Source organism: Nomascus leucogenys, chromosome 10, assembly GCF_006542625.1.
Source record: "Nomascus leucogenys isolate Asia chromosome 10, Asia_NLE_v1, whole genome shotgun sequence".
Taxonomy (NCBI): domain Eukaryota; kingdom Metazoa; phylum Chordata; class Mammalia; order Primates; family Hylobatidae; genus Nomascus; species Nomascus leucogenys.
Genome location: NC_044390.1, coordinates 47,168,431 through 47,187,115, shown reverse-complemented (window position 1 = coordinate 47,187,115; position 18,685 = coordinate 47,168,431). Strand labels below are relative to the sequence as shown.

At 50.5% G+C, this 18,685-nt stretch overlaps 1 protein-coding gene across 6 annotated transcripts; it reads right to left on the bottom strand.

Moving 5' to 3' along the window:
* Positions 1-1,565: 1,565 nt before the first annotated feature.
* On the bottom strand, positions 1,566-17,745 carry C10H19orf12 (chromosome 10 C19orf12 homolog). Of its 6 annotated transcripts, XM_030820283.1 has the most exons (4): positions 16,066-16,143; positions 14,961-15,064; positions 10,483-10,652; positions 1,566-4,967 (listed from the first exon to the last, which is right to left on the bottom strand). In XM_030820283.1, the coding sequence occupies exons 3-4, from the start codon at positions 10,640-10,642 to the stop codon at positions 4,702-4,704; spliced, it is 426 nt and encodes a 141-aa protein (XP_030676143.1). In that variant the 5' UTR covers positions 10,643-10,652; positions 14,961-15,064; positions 16,066-16,143; the 3' UTR covers positions 1,566-4,701. The 6 variants fall into 6 exon arrangements, with proteins under 6 accessions (XP_030676143.1, XP_030676144.1, XP_030676141.1 ...); XM_030820284.1 differs by lacking the exons at positions 14,961-15,064; positions 16,066-16,143 and adding an exon at positions 17,693-17,745; XM_030820281.1 differs by lacking the exons at positions 14,961-15,064; positions 16,066-16,143 and adding an exon at positions 17,318-17,488.
* Positions 17,746-18,685: the final 940 nt, after the last annotated feature.

The window sequence follows — 18,685 nt, the reverse complement described above, 5'->3', positions numbered from 1 at the left end:
CTGCCATCCCACCACCCAGACACTCTGTCACCTGGACATGCAGACACCCTGCTGTCCCACCACCCAGACACCTTGCCACCCTGCCACCTGGACATGCTGCCACCTGGACATGCTGCCACCTGGACACCCAGACATCCTGCCACTCAGCCACCTGGACACCATGCCACCCAGCCACCCGGACACCCAGCCACCCAGCTGCCCCACCAGCCACATGTGGCTGACTCCCTGCTCACCCTCCCAACTGCGTCAGCCACAGGGAACTGGGGTGGGGTCCCAGCACCCCTGGGCAGGCAGTTCCATAGGGGATTACCTCCAGTTGTCTTTCACAGAGAGACAGCCAAGCTACAGATCAATCAACCCCATTCATAATCAAAGGAAAATGAATCAAACCAGATGTCAGTAGTCACCCATGAAATTAATCAAGGCATAAGACACTAGCACTCTGCTCCTTGGTGGAAAGGCAATGAGATGTGTGCCCCCTTGTTGGGAGAGTAAGTTAATGATACCGCCTCTCCAGAAAGGATTCTGACCTAATAAAACAACCAACCTTAAAAAATGCATACTTTGAGGGGCACAGTGGCTCACGCCCATAATCCCAGCACTTTGGGAGGCCGAGATGGGCAGATCACTTGAGGTCAGGAGTTTGAGACCAGTCTGGCCAACATGGCAAAACCCAGTCTCTACTAAAAAATACACAAATTAGCCAGGCGTGGTGGCAGGCTCCTGTAATCTCGGGTATTTGGAAGGCTGAGGCAAGAGAATCATTTGAACCAAGGAGGCAGAGGTTGCAGTGAGCTGAGATCACACCACTGCACTCCAGCCTGGGCAACAGAGCAAGACTCTGTCTCAAAAAAAAAAAAAAAAAAAAGCTGCGTGCTTTTAAATCCAGCAATTTCACTTTGAGGAATGAATCCTAAAGACTATATACCAGAATTCAATAAACAGAATATTAACACAGTATTACTGTAATACTTCAGCATTACAGTAGTAAAAATCCACAAATGGAATTCACACCAGGCACATGGTTAGGCACAGTGGAATATTATGCAGCCATCACAAATATTTACAAGGAATTTTAAATTACATCAAAAATATTATTTAACATTCATTGATACAGGTGTTCAAAGGGGTATATAGGATAAGAAGGCAAGTATGTTAGAAATATACATACATAGGCCGGGTGCAGTGGCTCACGCCTGTAATCCCAGCACTTGGGAGGCTGAGGCGGGCAAATCACGAGGTCAGGAGATTGAGACCATCCTGGCTAACATGGTGAAACCCCATCTCTACTAAAAATAAAAAAATAAAAATAAAAAAAATTAGCCGGGCATGGTGGCGGGTGACTGTAGTAGAAGCTACTTGGGAGGCTGAGGCAGGAGAATGGCTTGAACCCGGGAGGCAGAGCTTGCAGTGAACCAAGATCGCGCCACTGCACTCCAGCCTGGGCGACAGTGCAAGACTCCATCTCAAAAAAAAAAAAAAAAAAAGAGAAAAAGAAAAAATACATATATACATACATAGCATTAAAACAATTGCAGGAAAGACACCAAATCTGTTACCAGCAGTTTTCTGGGTGGTGAAATTTGTAGTTTTTATTTCATTATACTTTTCTGGGTTTTTCTAGGTTTTCAGCAAGAAATACTGACAAAAGGAAATGAACAGTTTTCAGAGACTTACTTTAAAACAGAGTTAAAGGAATACACATGAAATTGGTAACAGTGGCTGCCTCTGGGGTCGGCATGGGAGAAGGCCTTCCCTTACAGCTTGCACCCTCCCGTATCTTTTAAATTTTGTTACCAGGCAGGTATTACTTATTGAAAAATAAATAAATTTCTACAAAGAAGATACACATATATAAATACTAAAACCACAGGAGCTGAGAAGCAGCACTTGATTTCCTGGGGGAAATCAAGAAAAGTGCTTTCAGCTCCTGGGGGAGATGAGACTCCAGGTTCAGGCTGCCCTTTTAGGCCCAAAGCCTCTAAGTCACCCCAGGACCCAGCTAGTCCTAGTGTCTTCACTCAGCAAGGCCTGCTCTATCAGACACGAAACTGGTCAGGAGTTGGACCATCTCCTCCCTGGGCATTTTTCCCTGCGATAGGGGTGGGCAGGCTGTGGAAGGGGCTGCAGTGGACACTGGGCCTCTGAGCTGGGACCACCTGTGTCCCCTGGGTCTGACACAGACCAGGACCTGATGCACGAGTAAGAATGAGTGGGGCCCAATCGCCTCACAAAGGGAACTCAATTTCAGCCCCGATTGTTCCAGAAGGATTTGCTGTAAGCAACCGGAGAAGTTGGCATTTGTTCAATGTGGAAAAAGTGTCCCCCAACTTTGAAGCACTGAACCAAACATCTTTGTTGAAGTTTCATTCTCATGATCATATCTGCAAATCAACGTTTTTTCTTTCACACTAAAAACGGGCAACTTTAGAGCCCACTAAAGCTATACAAAATTGGGAGAGGCCATGTTCTGATTTTCCATTTATAGTTCCAGGGACTGTATGAAGGACTTATTTGCAGGAAGAGCAGGAATGATCAGTTCAACAAGAAAAAGCCACACTCAGTTTTCACAGACAACCCCTCCTTCCCACCCCTGCCCTGTCCCCCATCAACTTAAGTGGCACATAAATGATTAAAGTGGCTTCATTAACTCCAGGAGTGTGGCCTGTGCTAGGGCACCTGATTTGTGCTAGACGAGGCCAGCGGAAGAGCAATCGCTCTGCAAGAGAAAGGCTCGGCCCTTCCTTAATCACCATGGGTTATAATTCACCCTGACGTCCTTACACACATGGAGGTGCCAGGATACTGAGCTTTCCTCTAAGCGGGGCCTCAGCAGAAGTGCCTCCCTCTGAGCCTCCAGGGGCTGAGAGGAGAGCCCCAAGTCCCTGCCCTGCCCCAGGACCTGGGGACCAAGGAATAACATTTTTTGTAGAGATGGAGGTCTCACTATATTGCCCAGGCTAGTTTCAAACTCTTGGCCTCAAGCGATCCTCCCACTTTGGCCTCCAAAATTGCTGGGATTACCAGCATGAGCCACCTCGCCTGACCTACTCTTGCATTCTTTAAAGACACAGATCTGGTACCTTCCCTCTTGTTCCATTTGTAAGACTTTGAATGTTAGAGGTATTTTACACGTAATATGTGGGAAAATGGCTTTTTAGAAAAACATTTATTGTAATCGATCACATTCAAGTTGTAGTTCTGAAAGCAAAGTGAAAACACACAGTACAGCTATGCCTCAGTATCCATGGGGAATGGGTTCCAGGACTGCAACCTCAACCCTCAGACAGCGACATCTGAGGATGCTCAAGTCCCTGATGGGCAATGGCATAGCATTTGCATATAACCTACGCACACTTTCCTGTATAATTTAAATCATCTCCAGATTTCTTATAATACCAAATACACTATAAATGCTATGTAAATATGCTACACCATATTGTTTAGGGAATAATGGCAAGAAAAAAAGGTCTGTACGTGTTCAGTACAGACGCAATTTTTTTTTCAAATATTTTCTATCCAAGGCTGGTTGGATCTAAATGTGCAGCCCACAGTTACAGAGAGCTGACTGTACTGGGGCAATCTTTAGGGTAGAAACATTTCTTAGAGATGGTTTATATCACACCACTTCAGAAAGAGCAATACAGGCATACCTCATTCTACTATGCTTTGTGGATACTGTGTTTTTTTTTTAAATTGAAGGTTTGTAGCAGCCTGGCGTCAGGCAAGTCTATTTGGCACCACTTTCCAACAGCATGTGCTCACTTTGCGTTTCTGTGTCAGCATTTTGAACAATAAATATTTTTAAATTAAGGTTTGTATATTTTTTAGACGTAATGCTATTGCACATTTAATGGACTGCAATATGCAGTAAACATGACTTTTAGATGCGCTGGGAAACTAAAACAATGTGCTTCCTTGCTTTATCGTGATGTTGGCTTTACCGAGGTGGTCTGGAACTGAACCCACAATATCTCCGAGATATGCCTGTACTTTTTACTAAAAATATTTCATTTGAGAAGTAAACCTCAAGAACTACCATGACTTTTCAGATAGGAAGAGCAAGGCCCTGGCAGGGCAAGTCTAGGTGTGCAGCCTAGTGGGGGCCGGGGTCAAGTCCACTCGGTATTTGAGGCTTCACTCAGCAGGCCGCCCGTCCCCTCCACGGGGCCATTCGGCAGTCCCTGGGTAGGGGAGGGCTGCACTAGGAGGTAAACATGATTCCAGCATGGGCTGCTCCAAGGCCCTGAGACCCCAGGGCCTGCAGGGGGGTGGGATCCAGTTCTGCAGCAGGTGCTCGGAAGAGGAGTCATCTCCCAAGATGAGAAGGCCCCGGGGAGAGGATGAAGTGTGGTCAGACTGTCGGCTGAGCATGATCACTTCCCCAGACCCACGCGGGCGAGGACTCAGCAGACGCCTCCGAAGCCTGTGGCAGGCAGGCCTTTACTCTTCACTGGGTGGCCAGTCAGAGGGCTGTCATGGCATGCCAGTGCACATGCCACCAACACATGCTGCTTCATCAGTAATATCTGGAACGTGACACTGCACGGCGGTGGCCTCTCCAGCAGGACATTGCCAGTAATACACTGATGACGTGGAGATTCCCCAGGGGCATCCACTGGGCTTCTCCCAACTCCCAAGCCACCTCTTCAGAGTCACAGAGTCATCTAAAGGGGCCCCCCACCTCCCCAGAGGCGCAGCCTAGTCATCATACTGGATCTCGGCCCGCAGCTCCTTGGTGACGTAGTTCACCAGCATGGCCAGCAGCTGCTGCTGCAGGGCCTCGCTGCCCATGACCAGCGCGGTCAGCTGCACGGCGTCCGTCCACTCCAGGTGCCTGATGATGGCTGCAGCTTCGTTAAAGAGCCTCTGTTGCTCGGCAGGGGGCAGCTCCATTAGGATCTGAGGAACTGGCTTAAACTGTCCACTTGTCATCCAGGCACCTAACAGCCCCCCGACAGCCCCCCCTAGAAAACAAGGAATCGTTCAATTAGTGGGTCTTATTCATAAGCGATGGCCTTACTTAAGTTCCCACTGATTGCACACCACCATCACCATGAGCAGGCACATTCATGAGCAGGCCGCAGCAGGCTCAGCCGGTGCCATGCCTGCTCCGCCAGCCAGTGTGGAGGACAAAGGTTTATGCAGTCTTCTGTCCATTTGCCTCAGATAATTGACACCCAACATGCATTCCCTCAGCTCCACATTTAAGGATGCAAAATGAAGCCTGCCTGCCCCATCTCCCACCTCAGTGCTGGGCCCATGAAGATCTTCTTCATGGGCTGACGGAGGTTTCTGGGCTTACTGTAAAAATCCCTCTCTAATCATAAAGGAGAAGGCTGAGAAACAAATGCATTTTCTTTTCTTTTTTTTTGTTTTTTGAGATGGAGTCTTGCTCTGTTGCCCAGGCTGGAGTGCAATGGCATGATCTCGGCTCACCGCAACCTCTGCCTCCCGGGTTCAAGCGATTCTCCCACTTCAGCCTCCCAAGTAGCTGGGATTACAGGTGCATGCCACCACACCTGGCTAATTTTTGTATTTTTGTAGAAACAGGGTTTCACCATGTTGGCCAGGCTGGTCTTGAACTCCTGACCTCAGGTGATCCGCCTACCTCGGCCCCGCAAATGCTGGGATTATAGGCATGAGCCACCGCAACTGGCCACAAATGCATTTTCAAGAGAAACCATCTCAGGCTGGGTGTGGTGGCTCACACCTGTAATATCAGCACTTTGGGAAGCCAAGGCAGGTGGATCACCGGAGGTCAGGAGTTCGACACCAGCTGGGCCGACGTGGTGAAACACCATCTCTACTAAAAATGCAAAAATTAGCTGGGCTTGGGGGCACATGTCTGTAAGCCCAGATACTTGGAAGCTGAGGCAGGAGAATCACTTGAACCCGGGAGGGGGAGGTTGCAGTGAGCTGAGATCACACCACTGCACTCCAGCCTGGGTGACACAGCAAGACTCTGTCTCCAAAAAAGAAACCATCTCAGTGGTGAGACTGAATTTCCTCCACCAGGCAGCTGATATGCTCCTTGCCCCTGAACTTACAAAATCTTCAGTGAGCCCATGTGGTTAAAGGACCTGGGGACAGACAAGGAGGCCCTTTCCTCTTGAAGCAGTGCTTTTCATAGAACCCCTCCAAGTTGTACAATCGATAAATAACAAACTGGCCGGGTGAGGTGGCTCACGCCTGTAATCCCAGCACTTTGAGAGGCCGAGGTGGGCGAATCACGAGGTCAGGAGTTGGAGACTAGCCTGGCCAACGTGGTGAAACCCTGTCTCTACTAAAAATACAAAAAATTAGCCAGGCATAGTGGCGGGTGCCTGTAATCCCAGCTACTGGCTGAGGCAGGAGAATCACTTGAACCTGGGAGGCAGAAGTTGCAGTGAGCCAAGATTATGCCACTGCACTCCAGCCCAGGCAACAGAGACTCCATCTCGAAAAAATAAAAACAAATATCAAATCTAAGGTAGTTTACTATTTCTCCTTCTGCCACCCTAAAAGGGCAGAAACATTATTTTTAAATGTAAACTAATCGCCAAGGCTATGTCATGCTATTCTGGGACTTAAAGACCTTGTATCCACGGAAAGTTCTAACTGAAGAGGCCACGTGCAGAATATGGTGCAGAGGAAGGGAAGGTGCCCTAGGGAAGGGGTCCAAAGTCAAGTGCCTCCAAGAGCCAGGGAGGAACTAAGAAGAGTGAAGGGGCAGTTGGGCCTTACCCGGCCTCTCCCCTGCTGAGGTTGGATGGGTGGCAGGCTCTGACTTCATCCCAGTCTATAGTCTGGGCCAACCAAGCCTTGAATCGCATGGACCTTCTGAGGCCCAGGACACAGAAGAGCTGGACAGCTTGGTTCCTATTGCGTGGCAGTGGCTACTTCACGCCAGTTCATTGCTACCACACAAAATGCCAGATTTGTAGCTTTAAAACATCTCACGATTTTTAAATATCACCAATCAGATATTTAAAGATGAAGCCCACTAGACTTAGTGACTCACTTTCAACAGACAGAGTATGGAAAGGGAAACAGAAACTTTGCAGTGGAAAAACCCAGCAAACACGCCCTTAACCAAGTGTTCAAGGTCAACATCACTGACGTCATGTGAATATCACATACTCCCAGAATTGATGCAAGACAAGGGAGAGGGGCACGTCACCTCCCAGGCATGCCTCCCAAAGACACTTAACTGCAGTCCCATCCTAAACACATCTGGCAAATTCAAACTGAGAGATGTTCTACGAAATACCTGCCCAGTACACCTCAAAACTATCAAGGTTGTGAACAAGGAAAGTCTGAGAAAGTGTTAAAGGCCAGAGGAGACTAAGAAAGCAGGCGATTCAATGCAATGCGGTGTCTTAGACTGGATCCTGAAACCAAAAAAAAAAAAAAGGCCATTAATGCAGAAACTGGTGAAACCCAAATCAAGTCTGGAGAATGGTTAATAGTAACGTATTTGTTGGTGTTGGTTTCTTAGGTTTTTCTTTTTTTTCCTTAGACAGAATCTCACTCTGTTGCCCAGGTTGGAGTGCAGTGGTGTGATCACACCTCACTGCAGCCTCAAACTCCTAGGCTCAAGCAATCCTCCCACCTTGGCCTCCCAAGTAGCTGGGATTACAGGCATGAACCACCATGCCTGGCTAATTTTTTTTTTTTATTTTTCACAGAGACGGGGTCTCATTATGTTGCCCAGTCTGGTCTCGAACTGCTGGGCTCAAACAATCTTTCAGCCTCAACCTCCCAAAGTGCTGAGACTACAGAGGCATGGGCCACTGCACCCAGCCCATTTTAGTTTTGACAAGCATACAGTAATACACGTGAACGCTAGGAGAACCAAAACCGGATGGAGGATATACAGGAATACTTTGTACTATCTTTGCGACTTCTCTGTAAACCTAATATTATCGCGAAATGAAAAGTTTCTTTCAAAAATGCAACCCAGGCCAGAGAGAACCCACTGGCAGGCTGGACTCAGACAACAGGCAGCAAAACCAGTGCTTGCTTCTTCTGGAAGCCAAGCACCGAGGCCCCTGGAGCAGATACCACCCCAGGTACTGAGCTGCGGCCAGCCCCATATCCCAGAGTCTGAATGCCACACACAGACAGGGTTCACCTCCTCTGCAAAAGAAAGGCACATTCTGGGGAGGGAAAACCAGCTAATTTACAAGTTTTACTGAACTTTTCCCCATGACACCAGTGAAATGCTCCGAGTCGACAAGAGTTGCACTCATGTGCACTAAACCTTTATGAGAACATCAATATTTGATTTAGAGCAGCACTTAATGCAAAAAGTCACCAGGAATATCGACCAGCAAATTACTGGCTCTTTGGAGAGGAGACAATTCCTTTGTTTTCAGGGTAAAATGATGCTCCCGCCCATGACCAGGGACTGGAAGTAGTGAATCCCCCAGGCTCTCTTAGTGGACATCCTGTTCTCCACCAGCTTTTACTCAATCTGAATAAAATATGTGCTCCCAAAATAGCATCTGGGCACAGCTATATGATAAAATGATCCCCAAAGCCTTCCCCTGAGCACTGAGATGGAGGTGGGGGCACAGATGCAGAATGTCATCGAGGAAGAAGGAAACAGCCTTGTCTCCCCCATCTCCGGTTCCTTCCGGGATGGCAAGATGCTGAAGTCAGGCCTCACTAATTCATAGAGTTTGGAAAGGAAAATACGGAAAGGGAAGGTCTGGGGCCACCCACACATTTATTTTTCTCCTCAGTGTGAGCCTCAGCTTAACAAAATGTCCTTGAATGTCAATCCCACTACAGAAGGGAAGAACAGAGCAGGAACCCAGCCAGCGAACTGGGGAACGGAAGCCAACCGCAGCAGAAAAGCGCTTTTCTCTCTCGCCTGTGAGCATGGAGACTGCATGCCACACAGAAAGGATCTCCACCAGACGGTAAGCTCTCCAAGCCCCATGTACCCATCTCAGGCTGGCCAGCACAGAGCAGGCATGTGGCAAGTATCTGCCACGCCCGATACGACAAATGCAGTCATCATAAGAATCCCTGTTAAACTGTGGCAGGTCCCTGCAGCCACCTAGAGGGAGGCCTCGCCTGGCCCCTGCCTAGCTCAGGTCTGAAGAACAGTCAGCTCTCTGACTCCATCTATGGTTTGGGCCACAGCCCCAGGCCAGGTAGACCTTCTGAGGCTCAGAACACAGGAATTCTTCCTTCACCAAGCCAAAGAAAGTAACTTCATCCTAGCTCCAAGGAACAGTGGAAAAATTAGCCAAACTTTCATTCATTGCCTGAAATTGATTCTCAAATAGAAGCAGGCGGTAAATGGCCAGGCACGGTGGCTCATGCCTGTAATCCTAGCACTTTGGGAGGCCCAGGTGGGTGGATCGCTTGTGGTCAGGAGTTTGAGACCAGCCTGGCCAAAAGGACAAAACCCTGTCTGTACTAAAAATACAAAAATTAGCTGGGTGTGGTGGCACGCACCTGTAGTCCCAGCTACTCAGGAGGTTGAGGCAGGAGAATCACTTGAACCCGCGAGAGAGAGGTTGCGGTGAGCCGAGATCATGCCACTGCACTCCAGTCTGGGCGACAGAGTGAGGCTCCGTCTCAAAAAGGAAAGAAAAAAAGCAGGTGGTAAAGGAGGTGGGCAGGCCCTCTAGGGGTGAAAGGCAGTTCTTTTGGTGGTCTCTTTCAGAACGAGGGAGCTCTTGAGTGAGCTGGCTCACATGAAATGGCCACACCGCATGTGCTGAGAAGGTGCATGGCCCCTCCCAGCCTCCTCCCTGGTCTCCCTTCTGCAGGGACCTCGCAGTCATGATCAGGGTGAAGGAGGCCACCATGGGACCCAGGACATCCTGGTATCTTCAGAGGCCTGTTGCTCCGATACTTATTCTGGGATCCCAGCACTGGGGGAAAGGTGCCTCCAGGTCCAAATGACACAGATGCCATTTACGAGAGTGCCCCACACTTCTGAGACATTCACACAGAAGCTTGCATTTCCAATGGGACAAATTATATCTGCAAAGATCATTTCCCAGAGGCAACCTTAAGTCCACCAACTCCTCCCACGAAATGCATGGCATCACTTGTACAAGTTCATTTCTCCCTGTGTTTCTTTTCTTTCTTCTTTTTCCTTTTTTTTTTTTTCTTTGAGACAGAGTCTCGTTCTGTCACCCAGGCTGGAGTGCAATGGCACGATCTTGGCTCACTGCAATCTTTGCCTCCCGGGTTTAAGCGATTCTCCTGCCTCAGCCTCCCGAGTAGCTGGGATTACAGACACCCAGACACCCGCCACCACGCCCAGCTATTTTTTGTATTTTTAGTAGGGACAGGGTTTAACCATGTTGGCCAGGCTAGTCTCAAACTCCTGACCTCAGGTGATCCACCCGCCTCGGCCTCCCAAAGTGCTGGGATTACAGGCATGAGCCACTGCGCCTGGGCTTCTCCCTGTGTTTCAATGGCCCTTTTATGACATCCCGAGGCTGGCTATCTCTGTGAGACACCTGCACTTACCAACGGCGAGTCCCGGTGGGCCGCCCACCAAACCCCCGACAAAGGCCACGGCCCCTGTGACCAGGGCACCCTTCCCAGAGTGCTTGACAGCCGCCTTCATCTTCCTCTCCCCAGAAAGGGAGCACAGCAGCTTCATGATGTCCTCCACCATGATGGTCATCGTGGCAGGCCTTCGAGGAAGAAGTTCAGAGGGACAGTTTTAATGAGCTTAAGAGTATTTCCACCCCAATGCCACTCTAGTTCCTAGAGTTTTAAGGAAGGGTCCCCCTTTTCAGGAGAGCACAGCAGCTCCAAGCGCCTGTATGACAGACAGCATCCAGACGGTGGAAAGTTCCCACAGACAGGGCAGGCAGCAGTTAGTGAATAAGCAAATAGCAGCAGCTGAGTGGATGAAAGGTCTTCTTTGCCCTCTGATTAACTTCTGATTTAACGACAGATTAAGGAGCAACCCGGCCACATGTTCTGCTGATTCATCACGAGGGAGGTGGTCTGACCCTTCTGGCATCAGTGGCCTTTGCACTGGCCCAGGGAATGCCCTGCACACAAAGCCCAGCAGAGACCAGGAAGTCCCGGCATGAGGCATCTGAGCTGAGGCCAAGCCAGAGCTGGGGAAGGGACGGGACCCTGTGACCACACGGGCACTGACCTACGGTGGGCCCTGAGCAGAGGGTCAGATACCTCCCTTCTAAGATGGAGACAGTCCCTACAGGCTGGACTCTCAGACAGTGCCAGCAGGATGGGCAGGAAGTGCCTGGCACAAGTCTGGAAACCTGCAGGCTTCCGACCCAGGATGGCTCTGAATGAACACTGTTACTAACACACACACTGGGCTGCCTTAAGCAACTGTTCTTAAAAGTCAACACAGTTGTACCCATGGGACATTAAAAGCAGGGACAAGATAAAGCAGGGAGACAAAGCAACTGGAGAAAAAATACATGAAATCATTCCCAGGCTTTGCGATATACATGGATAGACAGACGGACGGGCGAGTGGACCTTTAGCACAATGACCTTTAGCACCATCCTCCAGGGTAGGGAAAATGTGTGCCACGCTGGAGCCAGGGCAGGGAGGGACGGGCTCTGGAGAGCCCAAAGGCTCAGAAAATCAAAGGGGCCACGAGGTGGGGGGTCTCCTCAGAGCTCTGGCTGAGCCCAAGGCTCCAGCAGTACTTCCCTTTCTCACCAGCACTTCCATTTCATTCTAGGTAGAAATATTGAAACAGGTGCTACTGCAATTCGACTGAGGAAGTTATGGATAGATTCTATTGCTTATTATCTTTTTTTTTTTTTTTGAGATGGGGTCTTGCTTTGTTGCCCACGCTGGAGTGCAGTGGCACGATCACAACTCACTGCAGCCTCGACCTCCTGGGCTCAAGCGATCCTCCCCCCTCAGCCTCCTGAGTAGATGGGACTACAGGTGTGCAATTACCACGCCCAGCTAATTTTATTTTTATTTTTAGTAGAGATGACTACTATGTTGCCCAGGCTGGTCTTGAACTCCTGGGCTCAAGAGATCCTCCTACCTTAGCCTCTCAAAGTGTTAGGATTACAGGCGTGAGCCACTACATTTGGCCTTAGTATCTTTGGGTTATATGTTATATGAGGTTTTTTTGTTTTGTTTGTTGTTGTTTGTTTTTAAGAGACAGCGTCTCTTGTTGCCCAAGCTGGTGTGCAGTGGTGCCATCATGGCTCACTGCAGCCTTGAACTCCTGGGCTACAGTGATCCTCCCACCTCAGTCTCCTGAGTAGCTGGGGCTAAAGGCATGCAACACTACGCTCAGCTAATTTTTTGTTTTCATAGAGACAGGGTCTTGCAATGTTGCCCAGCCTGGTCTTGACTTCCTGAGCTCAAGCAATCTTCCTGCCTCCCAGAGTGCTGCGATTACAGGTGTGGGCCACCGTACCCAGATATGTGTGCTTTTCTGACCCAAGGATGATCCAGAAGCAGAAATCCCTACTGTAAAATTGCTCTCCCAATCCTGGGATATAATTTTGAGCCCAGAGAACAAACCCATAAAGCTATGAGAGGACCACAAAGTCAGGTTCTCAGAACTTCTCTGCAGTCCCAGGAGAGCATCCTGTGCTCCTGCCCCTGTAAATTTCCCTTCTTTTTCCCCGTTGGTACACATTAGACCTGTGATTTTCCACAAGTGCACGGGAATCACTGAAAACCTTGTCAGATACAGCCAGTAAGGGAGGGTAAGATTCTGCATTTCCAACAAGCCTCCAAAGTGCTCCTCTGATCTCACTTTGGGCAGCAAGACCCCAAGAGGGCAAAACGCAGGACTCTGATATTCGTTACTCAGTCTTCAAATTCAGAAATTGCAAACAAGCACCCCTAGATATGTCTTTTTGGCCTTGTAAGCCCTGCTCATATAAGGGACTGGAGGAGCACTCAGGCCTGTGGGTCCCTGCTCTGGCTACCCTGTGCCCTGGGTCTCCCAAAACCTGGTCTCCTGGTTTCCAGGCCCTGCCCAGCTCCTTTGCTTGCTGACAGGTTGAATGCCTCCTCCTTATCCCCAGAAGAGAATCCCCTTCCACTATTCCAGTGGTCAAGATTTGTTTACATACAAATGTCTAAACAATAAAATGGCATTATAACAGTGTCAGGACTGAATAGGCAGAAGCCACCTGGAAATGGGGAGACGGAGGGCAGAACCTGATTTATCCAGTCACCATGGTCCTGAAAAGCTATCACACAAACAAAATGACATAGATAGCTAGATAGAGATATATAGAGAGGTGTTTTTTTGTTTTTGTTTTTTTGAGACAGAGTCTGCTCCGTCACCTAGGCTGGAGTGTAGTGGTGCGATGTCGGCTCACTGCAGCCTCCGCCTCCCATGTTCAAGCGATTCTCCTGCCTCAACCTCCCGAAGAGCTGGGACTACAGACATGCACCACCACACCTGGCTAATTTTTGTATTTTTAGTAGAGATGGGGTTTCACCATGTTGGCCAGGCTGGTCTTGAACTCCTGGCCTCAGGTGATCTGCCTGCCTTGGCCTCTCAAAGTGCTAGGATTACAGGCGTGAGCCACCACGTCCAGCACAAAATGAGACATATTTCAAGTACATATTAAGGTAACCAAAGGAAATAATTTTACAGTAAAATCTTACAAAAAGCTCAAAATCCTGGTGTAAAATATCTAATCACCTTTGAGCTCAGTTCTGGTTTATATCCAGCTTTTCATCTGTCAATTATATTGGAAAAAGAGAGGCACTGCCCAGGTCTCGGGAGGGCCCCTTTGGAGGCTGCAAGGAACCTCCCTTTCCCAGGGCGTGAAGACCCTGAGCCCTGCCATGCTTGGTCTGCAAGGCTGGCTTCCAGACCAGTGCCCAGACACCACTCCCAAAACAGGTTTTCTGCAGTTTTGGGTCTGCACTCTCAAAACAGTTTCTGCACAGCAAGAAAATGCATGTAGAAGTGGAAAGAAGGAAGGCAGGAAACATACATAACCACTTTAGCTCTACTGGCTACCCCCCAAAAAAAACCTAGCTTCCGACCTGCTCCAAATGACTTTAAGTGAAAATCTACAGAGGCTGAAGAGATGTCCTTGCAAAAATGCTACTTCCAACTCTACCTGCTCCAGCCAGGCCGGCATCAATGTGAGAGGAGAGAGAGAAATCAATTAGGTAAATAGTTAGGGCAACGGTCCTTGGCAGAATTCCCTTCTAACAAAAAGCAGCCTAAGAGGTTGTTTCCCTTTCAGGAAACACAGGTAAGGAAGGCAAGCTCTAACACAGAAACGGGTCCCCTGTGTGACATACAGACATATGGTGGGCCCCAGTAAGCACAGTCCTCTCCCTTCTTAGAAATACTCAAGACACGGCCGGGCGCGGTGGCTCACGCTTGTAATCCCAGCACTTTGGGAGGCCGAGGTGGGCAGATCATGAGGTCAAGAGATCGAGACTATCCTGGCCAACATGGTGAAAACCCATCTCTACTAAAAAAATACAAAAATTAGCCAGGTGTTGTGGTGCTCACCTGTAATCCCAGCTACTTGGGAGGCTGAGGCAGGAGAACCACTTGAACCTGGGAGGCGGAGGTTGCAGTGAGCTGAGATCATGCCACTGCACTCCAGCCTGGTGGCAGAGTGGGACTCTGTCTAAAAAAAAAAGAAAAAAGAAATACTCAGACACAGAGGCTTGCGTGGCACTGATAAGAAGAGCTACCCTGGACCAGGCATGTCTACCTTGGAGTGTTCTAACCCCCACCCCCCAACCTTTTTCACACATGCACAGTAGGAAGAAATAAGCAACATGGAGTAGTAACTCAGGCTAAGAAGCCCACATGGGCACTAGAAAGGGTGGGGCGGGGGACTCAGAAATTCGCACCTTATGTAAATGAAGCACCCCTCCCACCAGCTTTTCTATAAAAACCCTTGCATTTCACTGTAAAATGGCAACCCATCTTTCTGGGACCCCTCTCTGATCCAGAGAGCTTTCTTTCTTTTGCTTATTAAACTTCTGCTCTAACCTACCCTCTGGAGTGTCGGCATCCTTGATTTCCTTGGCCATGAGACCAAGAACTTCGGTGACATCTCAGACAATGAGGCAGGTTTCACTGAGACACAAGCCCAAGGTTCTGCAGAATGGGAGGGCCAGCAGCTATCACTGCGTGTGTGAGGGCAGCCAGAGGAAGTCACTGTGTTTTAATAGTCCCACACCACGGGTACAGATGTTGGGGCTGACTCCATCCAAGGTTTAATTTCTTTGCAGTAATCATTTCAGAAGTTAGAGCATTAACAGGCTCTTGTTGGGGAAGAAAGGTTAGTAACTCCACCTCCTGAGCTCTTGCTAAAAAGCTCAGCTTCCTGAATTCTCCAGGCTCACCAGATTGAGAGGGAAGCCCACCCTGCTCCTTCTCCCACCACAAGGCTGCCTTTGTCTGTAAATGACAGGGAAGTGGGTGAGGAGGGAGGATGGGGACAGACCTCAGGGGACAGGAGTGTGGTTCCCTCCCCCTCCACTGTATCACACCGATTTCACACTCAGATTTATCCACATAACAGGCCCTGGTCACAGGAAGCCCATCTGCCAGCCACAGGGAAGGCAAATGCCAACTCGAAGCCCCAGTTTCTTGCAGGCGCCCGGGCTGCTCTGAGAGGTACAGAGAGACGGAGACAAGCCCATCTCACAGAGAGCAGCCTAGCTTTCTGAGTTTGGACCAGATTGTAAGAGATAAGGGAGAGGAAGGCTTTAGATAGCTATGAAGAGAGCTATCTGACCTCCAAGTACCCTGTTCTTTAATAAAAAATTAGATCTGGCTCTTGTCAACATTAACCTCTCACCTCTCCATACCCCAGCGCAAAGGCAGTAGGTGGATCCCACCAGCAAACATTTTTGGATTAGCTCATAGTTGTTTTTTTAAAACAAATTAGTTGCCAATATTTAAAAATCAGGAGATTTTGCATGCACCTCAGATTTCTGATTTCTCCTGAAAAATCAGAAGACCAGATCACATTGGACCTGCCATTCTGTGTAGCAATGGAGGCCAGGGCTGAGCAGGGGCCGTCCCCTGCCCACCCCCATACAGCAGGGCCTTGCCCTCTCTACCCCAGCCCCTCCTGGCAGCATGCACCTTACCTATCTACTTGATCAATAAACAGATCACTTCAAAGCTTCTCAAAGTATCTCTCTTTCTTTTTTTCTTTCTTTCCTTCCTTCCTTTTCTCTTTCTCTTTCTCTTTCGTTCTCTCTCTCTTTCTTTCCCTCTCCCCTTCCTTCCTGCTTTTTTTTGTTGTTGTCTTTGTTGTTTTTTCCAGAAATGCAGTCTCCCTATGTTGCCTAGGCTGGTCAGGAACTGGCCTCAAGCAATTCTTCCACCTTGGCCTCACCGGTAGCTGGAACTACAGGTGCTATTCCAAGATGGCGAAACCCCATCTCTACTAAAAAATACAAAAATTGGTCGGGGTGGCTCACGTCTGCAATCCCAGCACTGTAGAAGGCCCAGGCAGGTGGATCACAAGGTCAGGAGTCTGAGACTAGCCTGGCCAATATGGTGAAACTCCGTCTCTACAAAAAAAAAAAAATTAGCCAGGCTTGGTGGTGTTGCCTGTAATCCCAGCTACTAGGGAGGCTGAGGCAGGGGAATTGCTTGAACGAGGGAGGTCGAGGTTGCAGTGAGCCGAGATCGCGCCATTGCACTCCAGCCTGGACAACAGAGCAAGACTGTCTAAAAAAAAAAAAAAAAAAAAATCTCAACAAACTACCTGTCACCCCCAAAACTAATCTCACCTCCTAAATCATTAACGACCCTTCCTGACCAAATCTAAACTAGCGCCCAGATCTTCTTCCCATATGGCTCAGCTAGCTCCGCTGCCCCACAGGTGTCCTGTCAGGATCCGCTTCACTTTTATAATACCCAGCACCCCACCCCAGCCCCGCCCCGCCCCTGCCCCACAGCCACCCCCACTCTACCCCACCCCTATCCATCACATTCCGCACCCCACCCCCGCCAAACCCACATCCCCCACCCCACCCACCACCCACCCAACCTCACCCACTCCCACCACGTCCACCACCCGCACCCCACCCCCACCCACCACACCCATGCCTACGCCACTCCTGGGTGACAGCCAGCCAGGGCCCGGGACTCTAGTCCCAGCTCTGCTGCTCACTTGTGTGACTTCAGCCTCTCCGTGCCTCAGTTTCTCCATAGGGACAATGACTACACTAACAGTGTCCACCCCGGCACCGGGAGGGCCGGGCTCCTGGCAGGTCGGGGACCCCCTCCCCAAGGCGCTCCCGGGCCTCCAAGCCTGCTCTTGGGGTGCCCCCTCCCCTTGCGGGGCGCGGCCTGGGAGGCGCCCCGCCCCGGCTCCGGGCGCAGCTTTACCTGGGGTAGCGGAGGCCTGCGGGGCGCGCTCTGCGGTCAGAGGTGGCTGCGGCCCGGGCCTGGCTGGCCCCCGGCTCCCCGCCCAGCTCCCCGGCCCCGGCCCCGGCCCCGGCCCCAGCCCCAGCCCCAGCCCCAGCCCCACCCCTGCGGAGGGTCGCGCAGGCCTTAGTGGCGGCCCCTGCGCTGGCTCCGCCCTCCCTCCCGCCTTCCGGCTGCGCTGGGCCTTCCGGGAAGCCATGCGCCCGGCCAGCTCCTGGCTCCGAGCTGTGCCCGGCCTTGGGGGGACCTGGGGGTCGCTGCTGGGCACCCCCTCCCCGGTCCTGGCCCACCCCGCCGCTGACACCGGGGCCCTGGCTTGGGTTGCGGGTGGCGCACCGAGACGAGGCGCATGGAGAGGAGTCCCGGGGACCGCAAGGACGCGCTCCCCAGCCCTGCCCTTCTCCCTGGAGCACGCACGATCACATGCGGGCCCCGCGCACCTGTCTCCAGGACCGCGGGGACCTCCCGGAGACCTCCCTCCCTTTGGCCTGGAGGACCCCTCCCTCCCCGCAGTCTGGGCGCGGAAGAGAGCACAGGGGCATCTGGAGGTCAAGGGTGCTGCGTCAGTATTTGGTGAATGTATGGGCCGGAGCCAGATTTCCGCTGTTCCAGAGCCTGCTCTGGAGCCTCTGGTTCTGGGGGTTGCAAAAGGAGAAGCAGGCTGGGCGGGACCCGTAATCCCAGCTGCCAGTGAGGCTGAAGAGGGAGGATTGCTTGAGCCCAGCAGTTCGAGCGTGGGCAATACAGTAACACACCCCATCTCTACAAATAATAATGAAAATTAGGCCGGGTGGCTGAGTCATACCTGTGACCTACAGCATTTTGGGAGGCTGAAGCAGGAGGATTGCTTGAGCCCAGGAGTTCAAGGCTGCAGTGAACCATGATCGCACCCCTGCACTTCAGACTGGGTGACAGAGTGAGACCATCTCTTAAAAAAAGAAAAATAAAGGAAAACCACTGGCTTTGCTCGTAGGATTCTTGGGTGGGGGCCAAAGCTGAGGCTAGGCAGCCTCTTAGGTGCAAAGGGCACGAGGCTGGGGTTGCAGAACTCCCCAGGAATACTACTGTATTGAGGCCTGTGGAAAGCTGTCCCCACTCTTGTCATGCAAGGTCTGGCCTTGAACCATCTCAAATCCAAAAGTGGCTTCTGGGGGGCTCTCTGTAGAGAATTAATCCTAACAGGAACCCTGCAAAGCAGGCATGGTTGTCATTGTTATATTACAGATGGGAAGCTCTAAACACAGGCTGCTCTGCCCAAGGCCACCCTGGTTAGAAAGTTTCAGGGCCCAGACTCCAGCCGGGGTCCCGGTAGCTCAAAGCCTCCGCCTG